We start from the raw sequence: 17,622 nt of genomic DNA on the forward strand, positions 1-17,622 counted from the left end.
GACTCAGGCTCAAGTTGAAGACATGTTGAAGTACTCCACAACGTTGGGTGGCACAGGCCTTAAGCACCCTGGGTGGAACCCCATCAGGGCCTGCAGCCTTGTTTGTGTGGAGTCTCTTCAGTTGTCTTCTCACTTGGTCAGCAGTGAGACACACTGTAGAGGTGGTGGGTGGGGGAGGGATGGAGGTGTGAGATGGGCTGTCACAAGAGGGGGGGGAGCAGAGCCTGCAGTGTCAAATCTGTTAAAGAACAGATTTAGCTTGTTGGCCCCCTCCACACTGACCTCTACTCCTCTGTTGTTGCTAGACCTGAAGCTGGTGATGGTCCTCATTCCATTCCAGACCTCCCTCATGTTGTTCTGCTGGAGTTTCCACTCCAGCTTCCTCCTATATTTGTCCTATATTTATCAAACAGTGGAAACATAAGGAAGACCTGCTCAGTAGCTCTGTAACAGAAGCAGTGCCTCACACTGAGCTAACCTGAAGCCTGGGCGTATGCGCTCAACTGGACTAATGACACATGACATACAAAAGCAGGTGAAATAACTCAAGGCAGATCTATGATACACGGGCTGGTTTGAGGTCACAGTCATTGTTCACCCAGGGGGTTTTGGGAAATTAAGTTCCCCAGGGACTTAGGGCTGGATGAGTGTGTGACAAAGAGAATATTAATATGTGTACTGTTTCGGAGGACAAGCAGTCTGATAACACTGTAAATATTCATTCTCTCAAGTTTTTTTAACTTATGTTTTGACCGTTTGAAATGCAGCGAAAAGTGGTCTAGATTTGAATAAGATGACACATGGCAGCTGTTTGAACAGGCTTTGTAGAGATCAGGGCTATTTTACAAAGTGTCACTGCTGGCAGATGAAAACTTTTAGTTGAAAAATAAACAACCGTACCAGTTTCATAACATATCAGTTATGAAGTCACATATTTATGGATTTGTTAGGGAGTTCTATGGAGGGTACAGAGATATCTTAGAGTTAAAATGTTAAAATGTCTTGAGTTCCACAACACTAAAGGCCCATCTCTCTCTCTCTCTCTCTCTCTCTCTCTCTCTCTCTCTCTCTCTCTCTCTCTCTCTCTCTCTCTCTCTATTCATCCCCTCTCTTTCATCTCTCTCTCTCTCTCTGTTCATCCCCTCTCTTTCATCTCTCTCTCTCTCTCTATTCATCCCCTCTTTTTCATCTCTCTCTCTCTCTCTCTCTCTCTCTCTCTCTCTCTGTTCATCCCCTCTGTCATTTCTCTTGCTTTCTGTCTCCTGTTTCTCTTTCTCTCTCGCTGCTCTCTCTGTCTCTCTCTCCCTCGCTCTTTCTCTCTCTCTCTGTTCATCCCCTCTTTTTCCATTTCTCTTGCTTTCTAACTCCTGTTTCTCTCTCTCTCTTTCTCTCTCTCTCTCTCTCTCCCTCTCTCTCTCTCTCTGTTCATTCCTCTCTCACTCCCTCTCTCTCTTCATTCCTCCCTCCCCCTCTCTCTTTCTCTCTATCTCTCTTCATTTCTCTCTTGCTTTCATACATCTCTTTCTGTTTTTCTCCTCTTTCACTCTCACTTGCTCAGTCTCTCCATCTGTCTCTCTCTCCACCCCTTTTTACACACAGCATTCTCATGCTCTCTCTTTTCTTCACTTTCTCTTTTGCTCTGTCTCTCTTCTGTGTACTCTGTCATGCGCTCTCTCTCTCTCTCTCTCTCTCTCTCTCTCTCTCTCCCTCTTTGTTCTGCTTGCCTCTCTCAATCCTCTTCCTCTCTCTCCCTCTGCAGCACTCTGTTCATCCTCCCTCGCTACCCTCACCATCTGCTTTCCTCCCCGTTCCCTTTCGTCTCTCACCTCTACTCTGCCCTCTCTCTTGTTCACTCGCGCTCTCTCTTCTCTCTCACTTTCTTTTTTCCCTGTCATGACTTTTTTCTCTCACATCTCTGTCTCTCTCTCCTCTCTCCACCCTGTCCTTCTCTTTCCCTCTGTTCCCTCTCTCTCTTTCTCTTTATCAGGTGGAATGATCGAGTGAGAGCAGCTCTGTAGGGGGAAATGAAGTGTCAGTCAAACTTTATATCAGTTTATTGCTGTCGGAATTTGTACCCACTCTTTCTTTCTTTCGTCCTGCTCTGTTTGAGGACTCTGGCCGGCTTGTGTATGTGGTTTAAGGTTGATTGGCGGTCAGCTTGCGCTTCAGTCCAGTTGGGTTCGGGGACGACAATTACCATTTGTGTTCTGTTTCGTGTATCATCACTACTGTGACAGAAACTCATAACCAGAAACAATAAAATAAAAAGAGAAGACATATTATTCCAATTATTTTAGTGTTTGATTTTGGCCCATTTTTCGGTAAATGTTCACACAATGTGAAGAGCAGCAGCTGTTATTAAATTGGGATTTGATGTGAGACCCTACAACAATGTTTACAGTTAAATTTCTCACAAAGTCAGTTTCTTTCAGCATTTCTGCGATGCATTATATCTTCAAAAGATTGAGAGAATCTGGAAAAATCTCTGTGCATAAAGGAAAAGGCCAAAAATCACAACTTCCTGCCCGTGACCGTCGACCTCTCAGACATCACTGCATTAAAAACTGGCTTGCTTCTGTGATGAACATCACCACATGGGCTAATAAACACTTTTTTCACTTTATTTAAGACTTTACTTTGCACAGTGGAAGCCATATATCAACAGCTTCTAGAAACGCCTCCGACTTCTCTGGGCTGGGACTCACTTCCATCCTTCTCATCTTAAAAGCTGCTCCCAAAGGTGTCACTGACATTATGTTCCTCTCCAGAGAGATACTAACATTCACACAAGCTATTCAGCTTCCCAAACCCTCCTTAGCTGCCTTCAGATTTCTTTCTCATTGATGTCTAAAATGGCTAAAGTAGGGATTTCATACATTAGATGTAAGATTCATAAATAAATAAATGAAAAAAAGAACAAAAGTTCAATAAATGATTAAATGTTGTGAAGGAAAAGAGACTCCTAGCAACCATCTGCAAGGTCTAATAGACCACCAAAACCCCCTATATCAGATAAACCATACTAAAACATTTTACCTTTAAGAAAGATGAGAAGATCAAGCTCTACTCTTAATTCAGATCTGGAAATCAAAGCAAATTTCTCTGAAAATCTGAAAATCAAAACTTCTCTAAACTGATTCACAGTGGAAATGTGTGTTGTGGTCTGACTAGTCAACCTTTCAGATTGTTTTCAAGAAATAATAGATATGGTTGCTCAGTCTCCAGATATTGATTAAATGCTATTAAAAGGGTAATGTAACCATGTGGAACATGTGCCTTTTTGGAACATGCTGAAGACGGCACATTTGGAACAAGCATGTAATCCAACAAAAAAAACGAAAATAAGTTCACAAAGTAAAACTTGACTTAAAACTTGTTGAGCAGTGCAATTAATTGTGCTGTAAGGAATGCAATTATGTCATCATATTTATATAGACTGTACAGCAAAACACCAATAATAGCACTAGACTTGTAGAGGTTAAGCAAAGGCCACATTTGTTGTCATCGAAATGACCACAAATACAGCTTCAGACATGTGTGTCAGAATTGTGTGAGTGTCTCTCATTAGCGCTAAGAATAAGATGCAACCCTTCAGGGTCCTTAATTGACCTTTACTGATAGACCTTAGGCCACGCACAAATGCGCACCCTCAGAGGGACTCGCGGTTGGCCCCAATTACCAGCTCCTACACTTTATGCAGCAAGGCTGCAATTAGAAGAACAGTGCATTCATTTCATCCTGCAGAAAACCACTTAGCACTGTTAGTGCACACTAATAGCTTCTTTGTATGTTCACTGTTTCTGCTTTTCAGTGAGCAATCCAAGTCTTTGGATGATCAAATGTGAACCACACTCTGATAGCCATAATTAATTGGCCCCCAAGAACATTGGAGTTGTTTGCGTGTCCAGAGTTCAGTGCTGAAAAAAGCTGCTCTGGAAATCAAGCTAACTAACCTAGCGACTAATCCCCTCTGGAAACTACAGCGAATCAGCCGTGGCCAAGAAAGAACTGTGTGTGTGTGTGTGTGTGTGTGTAGAGTTTTAAAAAGAAAAGGAAACTTTGAAACTGTTTTATTGAAAAGTTAATTACTGATCATGGTAGAAAGTCTGGCTGAGGCCTGATTGAGAAGATGAGTGACCTAAAGGAGAAGAACACAGACTTGGACATGTATGAGGTCACACATATGCCCCACCCTTTTGTTTATCTATTTTCCAGTCAAAATGGCCATTAAGTAGAAGTTACAGAGTGTTTCCAGAAAAGAATGGATACTGTAATAAAAGCAAAGAGTTCCCAGAAGGCTCTGTTCAGGCCAGTCAAGTTCCACACCAAACTCACCCAGCCATGCGTTTACGGACCTTGCTTTGTGCAGTGGGGCTCAGTCATGCTGGCACAGAAAAGGGACTTCTCCCAACTGGTCCTGCGAGGATGGAAGCGTAGAATTATCCAAATCAGACTGCCAGATGAAGAAGTGTGATTCATCACTCCACAGAATACGTTTCCACTGCTCCAGAGTTCAGTGGCGGCATGCTTTACACCACTTAAGCTACTGATTTCTCCAGTATGACTTATTCTACGGCCATTGTCTGTCAAGACTGCAAGGATTTGTGCTTAATTTTATACACTTGTTATCTATAGGTGTGGCTCAAACATCTGAACTCAGTAATTAGGAGGTGTGTCCCAATACGTTTGTCTATATACATATATGATCCTAACCTCTGTGACCAAAAATAAGTTTGAAAAAAAAATATGAATGAATGGTTTGGTCTTCTTTGTAGGCACTGCTTCGTTTGTCTGTTTGGGACCTGAAGGATTGTGGGACCTGCAGGGACCAGATCTCAGCAACTGCACTTCAGCCTGGGTCAACATCATCAACCAGAAGGTAAATGTGGGAAGCTTTACACAGTACTATGTGCTGCCGTCATTGGAATAAAACCTTGTATCTCCAAGAAACTAACTTTACAGGAGAAGTTAAAACATCATTGACTTTCACTGTAAATGAATGTAATGATCTGTAAGTTAATTTAGACCCTTTTACTTTGGGTCTCATGACATTTTGACATGTGTAAATTGCAGCTTGTGTTTTCAAACTATGTAAAAACGAGAACAAAAATGGACATGCAAGATTTTGTTCCCATGGTGAAGATAAGTCGTAGGTAATACAAATATTTTAAGATGAATTTTAAATCTAACTCAGGAACCAAAAAGAAAAGGTTAAGTTTTAAAACTTTGTTAAAAGCAGGTTAGACAGTCAGGATTTGGGTTGGTCCTGTAGTTTAGATCTGTTTCTTTCTTTCTTTACTCTAAAGACTTAGAACGTTTAATCTCAGTGTATAGGCAGCGAGAGTGTTCTCAATTAAAAAATACATGTACACGTACACACACACACACTATAAAGCACCACGAGACCCCCAAGCAATAACCCTCATGACGTTGCGCAAGCATTCAAACTCAAATTGGCCCATTATCCACATTCTGTTGAACACCGAGGGAGTGTAAGCACAGTGTGTGTGTGTATGGGGGTGTGGGGGGGTAAGCGGGATGGGGGGAAATCAGTGGGTGAGGCAGGTGATTTTGATTGCTGCTACAGTTTTTCATTTAATGTATCCCCTAAAGACAGTCTGCACTTGCTGCTATTTGTACCCTATTTGTTTTCTTGGAAATCAAAAGAACAAAAAACGCTCCCTGTAGATAAATAGAGGAGTATGAACACACTTGTTTAAAACACAGGAGCAGTCCGAGTGTTCGAGCTGATTATGGTGGGATTTGGGGGTCTATGTATACTTCATTAACCCAGCGAGAATGATTTATAGGACGGGAATTAAATCTGAAGTCTCGTATTATTATTCTTTGTTAGGTGAATTTATGAGACAGAGAGAGAGAGAGAGAGAGAGAGAGAGAGAGAGAGAGAGAGAGAGAAAGAGAGAGAGATGCACCCGTCGCCACGGAAACTTAGACTTTCAAATCAGGATCAACCTGTCAGAGAGAGGAGGGGAGGGAAACCGAAAAAGAGGGAGAGATATTTAGCGAGATTGGGAGAGAGTGAGAGAGAGAGAAAGGGGGAATAGGAAAAAAGAGAGTGAAGGAAAGAGTAAAAAGGAAGAGAAGGGAGAAGAGAGAAATGAAGAAAAGAGACGAAAAAAGAACGGAGAGAGAGAGAAAATGAAAGATGAGGATCAACCTATGAGCGGGAGAGAGATAGAGATTAGAAGAGCAAGAGAGACAGAAAGACAGGGTGAGGGAAAATAGTAAAAAATAATAAGGAAAGAGAGTGAAGAAGAGGGATTGGAGGAAGAAGAGAGAAAGGAGGAAAGAGAGAAAGATGAGGATCAACCTATGAGAGAGAAATGAAGATAGAGAAAGAGAGAAGAGTGCAGGGTGACAGAAAGTAGATTGAGGAAAGAGTGAGAGAGAGATGGTAAGGGAGGGAGAAAAGAGATGGAGAAAAGGAGGAAAAGGAGAGATACAGGGAAAAAAGAGATTCAAAGAAAGACTAGAATGAGAGAGTGATGGAAAAGAATGAGGAAAGAGTGAAAGACCGGAAGAGAGAGGGAGGGAGAAGAGAGAGAGAGAGAGAGAGGAATGAGGATCAACCTGAGAGACAGAGAAATTGGAGAGAGAAAGAGGAAGAAAGGAAAAAGAGAAAGAGAGGAAAGGAAAGAGAAAATGGAAAGATTAAGTAAGAGAGTGAAGGAGAGAAAGAAAGAGGGGGATAGAGGAGAAATGGAGAGAGTGAGTAAAAGGTAGATTGAGAGACACAGAGAGAGAAAGGAAGACGGGTAAAGACAGAAAGGGGGAGAGAGAGAGAGAAGAGAGAGGCACTGCTAGATATTGACAGAAATGTAGAGAGAGAACGAGAAAGAGAGAAAGACTGATAGAATAGGTAGATGGGTGCACTCATGGTGTCTGGTCTTTTAGAAGGTAATTAAGTCTGTGTAATTGGTTTCGTTAATAAACATGGAGTTGATGATTAGAAGTGATGGCCGAGTAAATCGATACACACTCACTTACACACAGACACGTGCGCTTTGGTTAACAGTGCTTTTCTTTATATTTGGCTGATTGCATCACATCCCAGATAATAACAATAACAATAATAATATCTGTAGTGGTTTTACAGTTAACCATTTAAAGTTTAGACCCTCCAACTAACAGTTATTTCTGAAATAAAAATCATATCTCGATTATTATTCAATTAATGAACTAATTAAAATGGATTAATTCATTGCTTAATGTATGTAGCGACTTTGATGTTACCCAACAACACTTTATAAAAAAAAAAAAAGAACAGCAAACAAAACTTGTGCACACATACAGTTCCCCATCTGGCAAGGAGAAGCTCTCGCATCCAGGATGTGTAGTTCCCCAGCTTGCAGCCTAGTCAGGTTGCATTGTCATTATACAATGTCTCCTGGCATGTGACCCAGCAAACTCCACTACCATGGTGAAAAATCTCCAGGTTCATGGCCCAGTCAAACTCTACTACCAGTGTGAAAAGTCTTCTGGCTCGCAGCCAAATCATACTCTGCTAGTATGATGAAAAGTTTCGGGGTGATTGGCCCAGTTGAACTCCAGCTCACAGCTCGCGGTCCAGTCTCTGAGTTCACAACCCAGCCAGGCTCTACTACCATAGTGATAAGTCTCCATGTTCACGGCCCAGTCAAATTCTGCCCGATGTGGTGATAGGTTTTCTGTATCATCGCCCAGTATCTGGGCTCATGTCACACTCAAACTCCGCTACTGTGGTGAAAAGTCTTCTGGCTCGCAGCCAAGTCAAACTCCGCTAGTATGATGAAAAGTTTCGGGGTGATTGGCCCAGTTGAACTCCAGCTCACGGCTCGCGGACCAGTCTCTGAGTTCACAACCCAGTCAGGCTCCACCACCATAGTGATAAGTCTCCATGTTCGCGGCCCAGTCAAATTCTGCCCCAAGTGGTAAAAGGTTTTCTGGCTCATCGCCCAGTATCTGGGCTCATGGCATACTCAAACTCCGCTACTGTGGTGAAAGGTCTTCTGGCTTGTAGCCCAGTCTCCATGTTCGCAGCCCAGTCAAACCGGCAATAATGCATGGTCTCAAGTGGTTTATTGCTTTTAAAAAACGGCAGCCAACATGAAATATAATAAAATGCGCAATTGTTCAGAAAAAGTTACTGTTAATAATAATCGACATATACAAGTATTCAGCCAAGAAATGTAGTTCATTTAGAGTAGTTACCAAGCAACCGTGGACCCCTGAATGAGGAGAATGTTTGGTCACCTATCACCGTATACTGCATGAATGTTTTACTTTTTTGTCATATAATAATGAACACATCACTGTTTAGTGCCAAATTACCACAGAGAGTCTTATTTAGCACCAATATCTCCCCTCATCTCAAATGGCACCCTGCTCCTTACATAGTGCACTATGTGGGAATTTAAATACTGGCTCTGTACCATAAAAGTGCTAAATACAGCTAAGAAATAGTTATTTGGCTGTAGATGCTGTAATATCTAACCTTTCATAGCTAGAACACTGTTGAGGGAATACAGAGCCTTTTGGGATTCGGCCCGGGTTTGACGCCACTTCTAACTGAAACACAAACATTTGAAGCACATAAGCCATTCAAGTGGCATTTTTAGACTTTTATGCTGCTGTTTTACAGCTATTCATATCATAAGTACTTTAATTCAAGTCTGTGATATTAACGACGGCGTTGTTTAGGCTGTTGTCTATCTTTTAGCCTGTTGGCTTGCTGACCAGCCTAGTTCTAGTTAAGAACATAAGTGGTCAGCCCCTCAGTTTAAACAAAAGATGTGTTTGTACTCCATGAATGTACTCAGTGGTCTGTGTGAGCATGAGATTATTCCATTAACAGCATGAGGGTTTTTTGTGCTGTGGCGTAGTAATACAGCATTCAGTTGTTGAGGCGGTCACATTTCATATTTTCTTCTGTTATGTTTTTTTTTTTTTTTTTTTTAATTTACTCAAACTTTTCAGAAACATCTGTCAATAATTGGTATGTATTTATTTGCATAATTTTTTGACCTTTCTAAGAAATTGTACAAAACTTTATGGAACGTCTGCTGTTAATTTGTATTTCAACTTTTTTTTTCCACATTAAATGATCGCCACTCAAAGCACACCTTGATTTGATTGACAAAGCACTGATCTCAGGAAACACGGCCTGCAGTATGAAGGTGTGAAAGGGGTATCTGAGCGTGAACTCACACCTACACACTGGCACTCACACACTCGAGTCTGAGCCATTGATTTGATTCAACATCTTCTGTATCTTAATGCGACGCTTTGCTCCGGTGAAGCACCTAACAAGTGCTGTTTTTCTGTTCAGTCTGAATTGAAGCGTTTCTGTCTCAACTGGAGCACCGCTGCATTCTGGAAAAAAAAAGGCGACGGCACACGTATGTGTGTGTGTGTGTGTGTGTGTGTGTGTGTGTGTGTGTGTGTGTGTGTGTGTGTGCGCGTGTGTGTGTGATTATGGAAGCTGGCTGGCAGAGATATGCTCAGTAATTTAAGTGCCAGCAGTGAGGCCAGACTACTACAAAGCTTTGGTTATTCCTCGCCGGCTACACGACTCTCATTAGCAAATAAACACATTTGTTCCTTCACTGGAGGAGCTTTTTAATTAAATCCTTCCCTCGAATAAAAGAAACACTCTCTAGAAAAAATAAAAACACGAAAGAAAATGCAGCAGTTCACCGGAGCCACTCCGTTCCGATGGTGTTGTGTGTATATATATGTTTTATTTATTTATTTTTACATTTTTTTTTTCCATCCTGACTTAAAAGAACCCGACACTGGCTGGCTGCTCCATAACAGGAAGTGGCAAACTCGTTTGAGACGGGAAAGCATTCTCCATGGCCCTGGAGCAAAGAAAGGCTCGCTGAAGGCTTTTAGAACCACAGTGTGTCGAAAACGGAAAGACGTACTAAAAACTGTCGAGACAAAAAACAACATTTCATCACCAACTGGAGGCTCCAACTGCAGGGCTGTGAGACTCATTCTAGATTAAATGGTGCCTAAAAGCTATTCCCCAGGACTGCCTTCATATCTAATAACATGTCATAACTTCATAATGTCACAAGGCCATCATAAAGGCCTATGCACACCCAGCATAGTTTATTCATCAATCAGTGTATAATGAATTAAAGCTTGCAGACCAAATGCAAATTTTTGGACAGCAAAAATTCAACATTATTTTATTTGCCCTTGAAACTCTGACATGAGTTACCTGACCAATCACAGTCGTGTCTGTTGTTGGCATGGCGACAACCATGATGATGAATTGGCTGTGCAACCAGAACTTTTTCAGAAATGTCATAAGGATCGGAATCTCTAAAATCAGCTCAAACAGAGCTCAGACTGGTCTGCAAACATCTCTAACGTGGGAGCATTCAAAATTTCAGCTTTTGAGTGAATCGGTGAATCCCTTTGTAATACTCTCACTTTTCCAGAATGAACAGTGTCGCCTGTCGCCAGTTCTGTGAGGAGCAAAGGAGATGCTGTTTACACTTGTTTTGTGCTTCGTCTTGTGTGGAACTACATCTCCAAAATGGACTCGAGTTCATAACTTTTTAACTCCTGAATGAGGCAGAGAACCTTCATTTTCTCCTTTCGCTTTTCCAAAGTGGGAAGCATCCAGCACATATCACACTTTGCCCGTTTTATGAGAAACAAGGACTTTTTGACAAAGGACTTTGTTGACTGGTGTAAGTTGAACCAGCTGCAGCTAAACATCAGTAATACTAAGGAGATGGTGCTGGACTTTAGGAAGTCCAAACCTGCCTTGTCAGCAGTCATGACTGATGGTGTTGATGTGGAGGTGGTTGGGACATGCAAATATCTAGGTGTGCACTTGGACAACAAGTTGGACTGGAGCTGTGACGCTCTCATGGTGTAAAAGAGAGGCCAAAGCCATCTCTACTTCCTGAGGAGGCTGAGGTCTTTTGGTGTGTGCACTAAGCTCCTATGGGCATTCTACCAGTCTGTTGTAGCAAGTGCTCTATTCTATGCTGTTGTTTGCTGGGGCAGCAGCATTAATAAAAGTGCTCTGAACAAAATCAACAAACTTATTAGGAAGGCTGGCTCTGCTGTAGGAGTCAAGCTGGGCTCTTTGGAGGTTGTAGCAGAACAGAGGATGCTCAACAAGCTGTTAGCCTTCTTGGACAACACCACACACCTTCTGCATGCTACACTGGATGAATGGAGAAGCACAGCTGCGCTTACTTACCTACTGCTTTAAGGCTCTACAACAATTCTCCTTACTGCAGAGATGGTACTGATCCTCTGCTGTCTGAACTGTGCTGAACCACATCACTGCATCTCCTCTTCGATTAATACACACTGTGCAATATATCACAATAATTACTGTAATGACGCTTTTCACTATGCACTTTACACTACATTATTGATGCAACTCAGTTACTCATGTCTTTAATATGTGCTGTTAGACTACCTCATACCACTCAGTGCCTGCTGTCTGTAAATACAGCGAATCTGTCTCATATGCCATGTAAATATGTGAACAGAAATACTTTTATACTTTATTTTATTTCTCTTGTACTTTAACTTATAACAACACATAAGCTTACATATACTATGCAGAAAAATGTGTTGGTGTTGTCTTTGTGTACTTCAGCATTAACTAACAGCACTAAATACTTTGTTGTTTTGTCACAGATCAAAGCTGGAGAGCCGGCGGCCATCATCTCTCGCGAGCTTTCGGAGCAGACCAAAAGCCATGTCCATGCGGGTGATGTCACCTACACGGTCCAGGCGCTGGGTCAGCTGGTGGAGCTGTTGGACGTCCAGCTCCGAAATCTGACCCCTGGAGGCAAAGACAGTGCTGCCCGCAGCCTCAATAAGGTAGTACAGCCACTCTCCTAGTGCAGTATAGAGCAGTAAAGCACCAGTAAACTCCATACGACACTCAACTGCTGCTTTATAAATGCGTTTTACGCAAGGTTTCAATTTTGCAAGCCAGCTGCCCGGTCCAGTTGTGTTTGATTTAGCTTTCTTGCAATCTGCTGGACACTTTGCATCATTTCCAACAGGCTCCAGCCCAGCTCGCCTGGCATTGTGAGCTGATCACACAGAGCTGTAAGGCAGTTTGACAGGCTGGGAGTCAGTCTGTGTGGAAAAGGCTTAAAGATGTCCAAGTCCAGTCAAGTCCAGTAACGGCAGGGCTGCTGGTATTTTCACACCGTCCACACCCTTTGCAAATAATTTGCAAAACTACATATCTCTCTACCACTCTCTACCTCCTTCTCCCCCTCCCCCCTTCTACTTCTGACTCTACATCTCTATCTTTACCACTCTCTTTACCTTTATCTACTGCTCTCTCTACCACTCTCTCTATCACTCTCTCTTTGTTTTTCTCTCTACCTCTCTCTTTACCACTCTCTACTCCTCTCTCTGTCTCTCTCTCTCTATCCTTCTGTTTTTCTTTCTGCTCTTTCTGTCTCTCTTTACCTCCCTCTCTATCTCTCTACTTCTGTCTCTACATCTTTATCTCTTTCCCTTATCTACTGCTCTCTCTTACCCTTTCTATCTCTCTGTCTTTGTTTTTCTCATTCTCCCTCTTTCTACTACTCTCTTTCTCTCTCTGTTTTTCTCTACCACTTTTCTCTCTCTACCATTTTCTATTCCACTCTCTCTATCTCTCTTATCTTATCTAAGGTTATCTGCACCTCTCTCTCTCTTTTTTTCTCTATCTACCTCTCTCTTTCGCTATCTGTCCCTCTTTTTTTTTCCCGTTTTTATCTTTACTGCTCTTTTTTTTAACCCTCTCTCTCCCACAGGTAAATTTGGTGCGAGGTGCTCATGGCAAACAGCAGAAAATAGATTGATGTAATGGCTGCATGGTCACATTTTACTTGCCTGTGTTTACAGGAGAGGCCACTGGTTCAAACACGGTAAACCTGTGTATTATGACTTTCTAATTTTCCACCTTAAAACAGTTCTGCAAAGATTTAGCCCACCTTGTTAGCATCAAAAAAAGTGCATCACTCCTGCTGGCTGCAGATAAAGTCTGGTTATCTACATGCGTGGTGTCTCTGCGACAGTCCCGTAAATAGAGCGCAAAAAAGAAACAAGGATCGTAAATGAATAAGGCTTATTTTACACAGTACCTGATCCGTTAAATTACAGTGTTCTTCAGTCAGAGACCACCCATTTATTTATTTAATTTCCAGTTGAAATGGAACTAAGACAGATTGGAAATAAGATAATCTAATAATGAAAATTAATGAAAAGACACAGAGAAAACAGAATTCCTAACAACCATCTTCAAGGTGATAGACCACTAAACCTGTCCATTTTAGATAAACAGCACTTTCATCTTTGAGAGAGAGGAGAAAATCAAGCTCCACTGTTGACTGAGATCTGAAAACATCCACAGGTGTTTCTGTCCATCCTTCCATGGTGAGAAGACACTCAACACTATGAGTCTGCAGGGATGTGTAACTGTCAATAAGATCTTACTGAGTACAGAAGAATGTCTGCAAATCAAACAGATAAGCTGCTGGCATTCTCAGAACAGTGGACTGACCACCCCACAGTCCAGACCTCAACATCACTGAATGTGTTTGGGATTATTTGAATCGTGAGAAGCAGAAAATGCAACCAACTTCTAAGACTGAACTTTGAAGATGTGAAAAATATCCCTGCAGATATTTTTTATAAATGGAAAGCATGTCTGCTGAAACTAATGGAAGCTGTAATAACGATAAAGGGTGGATAAATGAAGGGTGGTCTCAGACTTTTGTACGTTACTGTATTTCATCATCTCTTATTCTTTACCAAAGTAAAATTTCACACTTGCATAGCAAAATACTGAGGTAGAAGGGATGTATTACATTCGCCGTTCAGTGATCCCAAACTTTTGAATGTTAAGATAAACCTCTTATTCTCAGTGACGGTGGAGGTGGGGGATTTTGAGACGTGAAGAATGAGAGCCAGGCCGCCTAGACTTTCAGTAAAAACTGTCAGCACTGTTTGAACACGGCAGCACGTTTCCGGCATGTTCTGCTGCTAGAATAACACAGAGAGTGGAAAAAGCAAACACAAGGCAGGATGTGAAAATGTCAGGCTTCTTGCAGCTCTCTGCCCGCCGTCTTTGTGGAATAGAGACGCACCTGCTTCTGTCTCACTTCCAGATGGGCTGGGGTTCGGCCGTCTCCTTGCGGGGGGCTGACAGGCAGGACGACCACACATACAATCTGAGCCACACGAGCAGGCAGGCGGCCTCGTATTGACCTCCTTGTCATTAGACCTGCAGCCTACTGCAGCTGCTTCAATCATAAGTGGCAGTGATCAAGACGAAAGCATCTCAACTAATGAGAATCGCACAGATCAGGCATGCAGGACAGCCATGTACATAAATTTGTTTTGGCCATGGTCTCAGAGACAGACTGTGTAGCTTTAGAGTGGTGGGCGTGGTATTGATAACTTTACATATTGTCATTATTGTAACAAAAAGGAATTTGTGACTTCGTAGGAAAAAGAAAAGGCGTACATTTAATGTAAGTTAGTGTAACGATATAATGTATTATACATTTTTATCCCTCTTTATGAAATGGTCCATTGTCATACTAGCTTTTGTCACTAGCCAAATTATTCCTGCTAAAGAAATTTCTGTGATGAACAGTTATGAGTTGACTTCTGAAGCCAGATAATTTTGCGAGTTGAGTTCAACTTTTGACATGCGAATTCATATTTTCGTCCCACTGTTTTGGCTGGGTTGACCTCTGAAGATACAAGGCTTTGTATAGTGGGACTGATATGCTAATGCTAATTTTAGCCTAAGCACAGACCCTTTAAAATTTTATCAACACGGGCGAAAAAAGACAAAAAAAGTGAAACTGTTATTGACTTATTAGCCAGCTTGCTGACTGCAGTGTTAGCTCCTTGGCTTACTACAGATACACACATCAGCCCACTGTCACCAACCATAGCAATTGCCTACAATTTTTTACTACAGCTCAGCACTACGCTGTCATGAGTACATCATTACCTGGTATATTGTTTACTTTATTGTCTTTACTGTTATGGTAAGCGAGTTAGCCAGCTTAATTACTGCAAAATTACCTGTTTGGCTAAGTGCAGCAGCACACTCCAGTCACCGTCACCACTGTCTTAAGTAGGGCAGAATGATTAACCACAGTTATATCAAAATCACATTTGAAAAGCCACAATTTTTAGATTGTAAAGGCTGCAATTTTAATTATATGCTGCCAAATTTATAGCTTTCTCAATAAGTTTTAAATAGTGAAGTTTAAATTTATTACGCAGAGCTTGAGAAACGGGCAGTCTAGCTACATTCAGTAGTCCAGCATCAAAGATAAAAAAAGAAGTGCTGCTTTTCTTGCCAAAAAAGGCCTGAAGATTAATCTTTAGAAGCTGTAATACAGGCAAAGTGTGAATGTGTGAAGGGTGGTCTCTGACTTTTGCACGATACTGTAATTCATCAATCCCTATTCATTTCAAATCATACTTAAACCTTCATTTTCAAAGGCTAAATATACACAGAACGAATGTATATTAAAGATCCACAGACAGATAAACAGATTAAAGATAGAAAAATGAGTGGTAAAACAGCTGAAAAAGTAAGACTGCTACACATGCAGATGTGATATATAACAAATGACTTCATACATGGAGTCAATAAATCACAATTATGAATTGCTAGTTTGGCTAACAACTGGAATAATTGAATGTGTTGCATGCTACTTTGCTTATGGATTGCTTTGTGCAACGGTCAAGTTGCATGTGACTCACAGCACTAGTCGCAACACTAGTTGCTTGAAAGTTTCTCCGTGTAAAGCCAGTGTAAGATTCTCCAGAAAGCAGATGTCTGAATATGAGGAACTACTGTCAAGGGCAGTCTTAAGGTCCTCAAAAAAGGTGGGACAGTGTGAAGTAAACACATATGTGTGCAGCGTAGCGTATTAGCACCAAATACAAAGAAGTTGAAGTGATACTTTGCTTGTGCCGTTCATTTATTAAGTCATCTTGAACCAATGTCTCTCTCCCTTTTTCACTTTTGTTGTCTCTCTCTCCTGTCTTCTAGCTTTTTCTCTCTACCCCCTCCTTCAAGGTCAACCCAATCTCTGCACTCCTCTCCCGTGTAGCTTAATCCCTCTCACTCGTGAAAGTGACATGTCGGCCCGTCACGTTAGCCTCCGGGTTCATTCTGTGCTAGCGCTCTGAAAGATCCCTTTGATAACAGCACAATGGGCTTAGCCTTCAGACACAGCCGACTGAGGCTGCAAACTGAAAGATCTCAGGCACTTTACAGATGAAAGACGCTCGAGAGCTCCTTACCGGCGACGCTAACAGGGGAGCTAACGGGGAGGAGAGGAGCCACACTCGGAAGATGGCGGCTGTCGCAGCCGTTTAGGAGCAGGCATTAGCATGCTGTCATAGCTGGTGACAGGGCCAGCAAAGTGTTAGCTCTGTTTATTTTTGTCCTGTTCTCTAGTAGTTCTCTAGCGCTCAATAATTCATGCTCTGTGAGTGTTCTTCAGAGATGTTACCTCAGCCTTGTGTTCTCCTGGAGAACGGCAGGGGTTAGGGCACTAATGTGCTAGCTTGTGCGCTAAATTTCCTAAAGCCCCTGGGGCTGGGCTAAAAATGTTTCTCTCTGTCAGTCAGTATCAGTCAGTTCAGTTCAGTGAGCTTTTTGGCCATGTTTATGTAAGTCTATGTACAATATTGCTATAAATTAGTGAAACGTTTTTGTCCTATGTACATTTTTCTCTGAATGTCACTGGATCCTCTAAATTCTGGGGTCATTACGGAGTCAGTTGCTAACTCTTGTGTGCAATGAAATGACTTAGCATGAAGTACGTCTGCTATTTAACTTTAAATCGATAACATACTAACACCAGCTACTCACAATTGACATAGCTTGTTGGTTTATTTGGGGTATTTTGATGAGGTCTTATGATGTCATTGCAGTACCCAACAGTGTTGGTTCAATGTGCATAAATGTCAGCTCCTTAATGACCACTTCAGAAAATCCAACACAGAAAATATGTTCATAGGCCCAAACCTAAAGAAATTGACCTTTTGACCTAAAGAAATACAGCTTAGATTAGAGCTTCTTAACATTATTATGACTTAAAATAATCCATACAATAGCAAATAACAGCTATTTTTATAATGTGTGTGTATATATATTTCTGAATTGGTTGTTCAACATGAACACATCATAAGGGGACCCTCAGGGTCTTCTGGGCCTTCAGGATAAGCCTGATGATTTCTGGAAACAAAAATAGGTGTAAATTTTGATGTTTGTTTTTATTCAATAACATTAATCATGCATATGTTCATGCATATATTTCAGCTCTGCGAGTATTGCAGTTATACTTTTGTCTCTTTATTAAGGTTACATTTCTTGAAACATCAAGCTGACCATTGGTCAGGAATTGTTTTGAATGTGGTCTCTAGGTAGGTGTAGCTAAGTGAGCTCTTTTGTTGGTGAGGACTTCAGGAGCTGTAGAGAAGTCCTAAAGTAGCAGGTTAACTAGTAGCATAAGTAGGAAGTGACAGAGGAATCAACCAATGTCATTTTAAGTTCCAGCAGACAAGTCTCACTCTAAGCCTTCTGGAAGTCCTAAATAA

The 17,622-nt window shown here is 41.6% G+C and overlaps 1 protein-coding gene across 17 annotated transcripts in view; it reads left to right on the plus strand.

Moving 5' to 3' along the window:
• The window catches only part of LOC108427443 (adhesion G protein-coupled receptor L3-like), a 444,945-nt gene that overhangs the window by 313,489 nt on the left and 113,834 nt on the right, over window positions 1–17,622 (plus strand). For all 17 annotated transcript variants that reach the window (XM_037533074.1, XM_017697583.2, XM_017697582.2 and 14 more), the window contains 2 exons: window positions 4,776–4,879; window positions 11,677–11,862. In XM_037533074.1, the coding sequence (XP_037388971.1) occupies window positions 4,776–4,879; window positions 11,677–11,862 (290 nt within the window). The remainder of the gene's footprint in view (window positions 1–4,775; window positions 4,880–11,676; window positions 11,863–17,622) is intronic.

Source organism: Pygocentrus nattereri, chromosome 22, assembly GCF_015220715.1.
Source record: "Pygocentrus nattereri isolate fPygNat1 chromosome 22, fPygNat1.pri, whole genome shotgun sequence".
Classification (NCBI taxonomy): domain Eukaryota; kingdom Metazoa; phylum Chordata; class Actinopteri; order Characiformes; family Serrasalmidae; genus Pygocentrus; species Pygocentrus nattereri.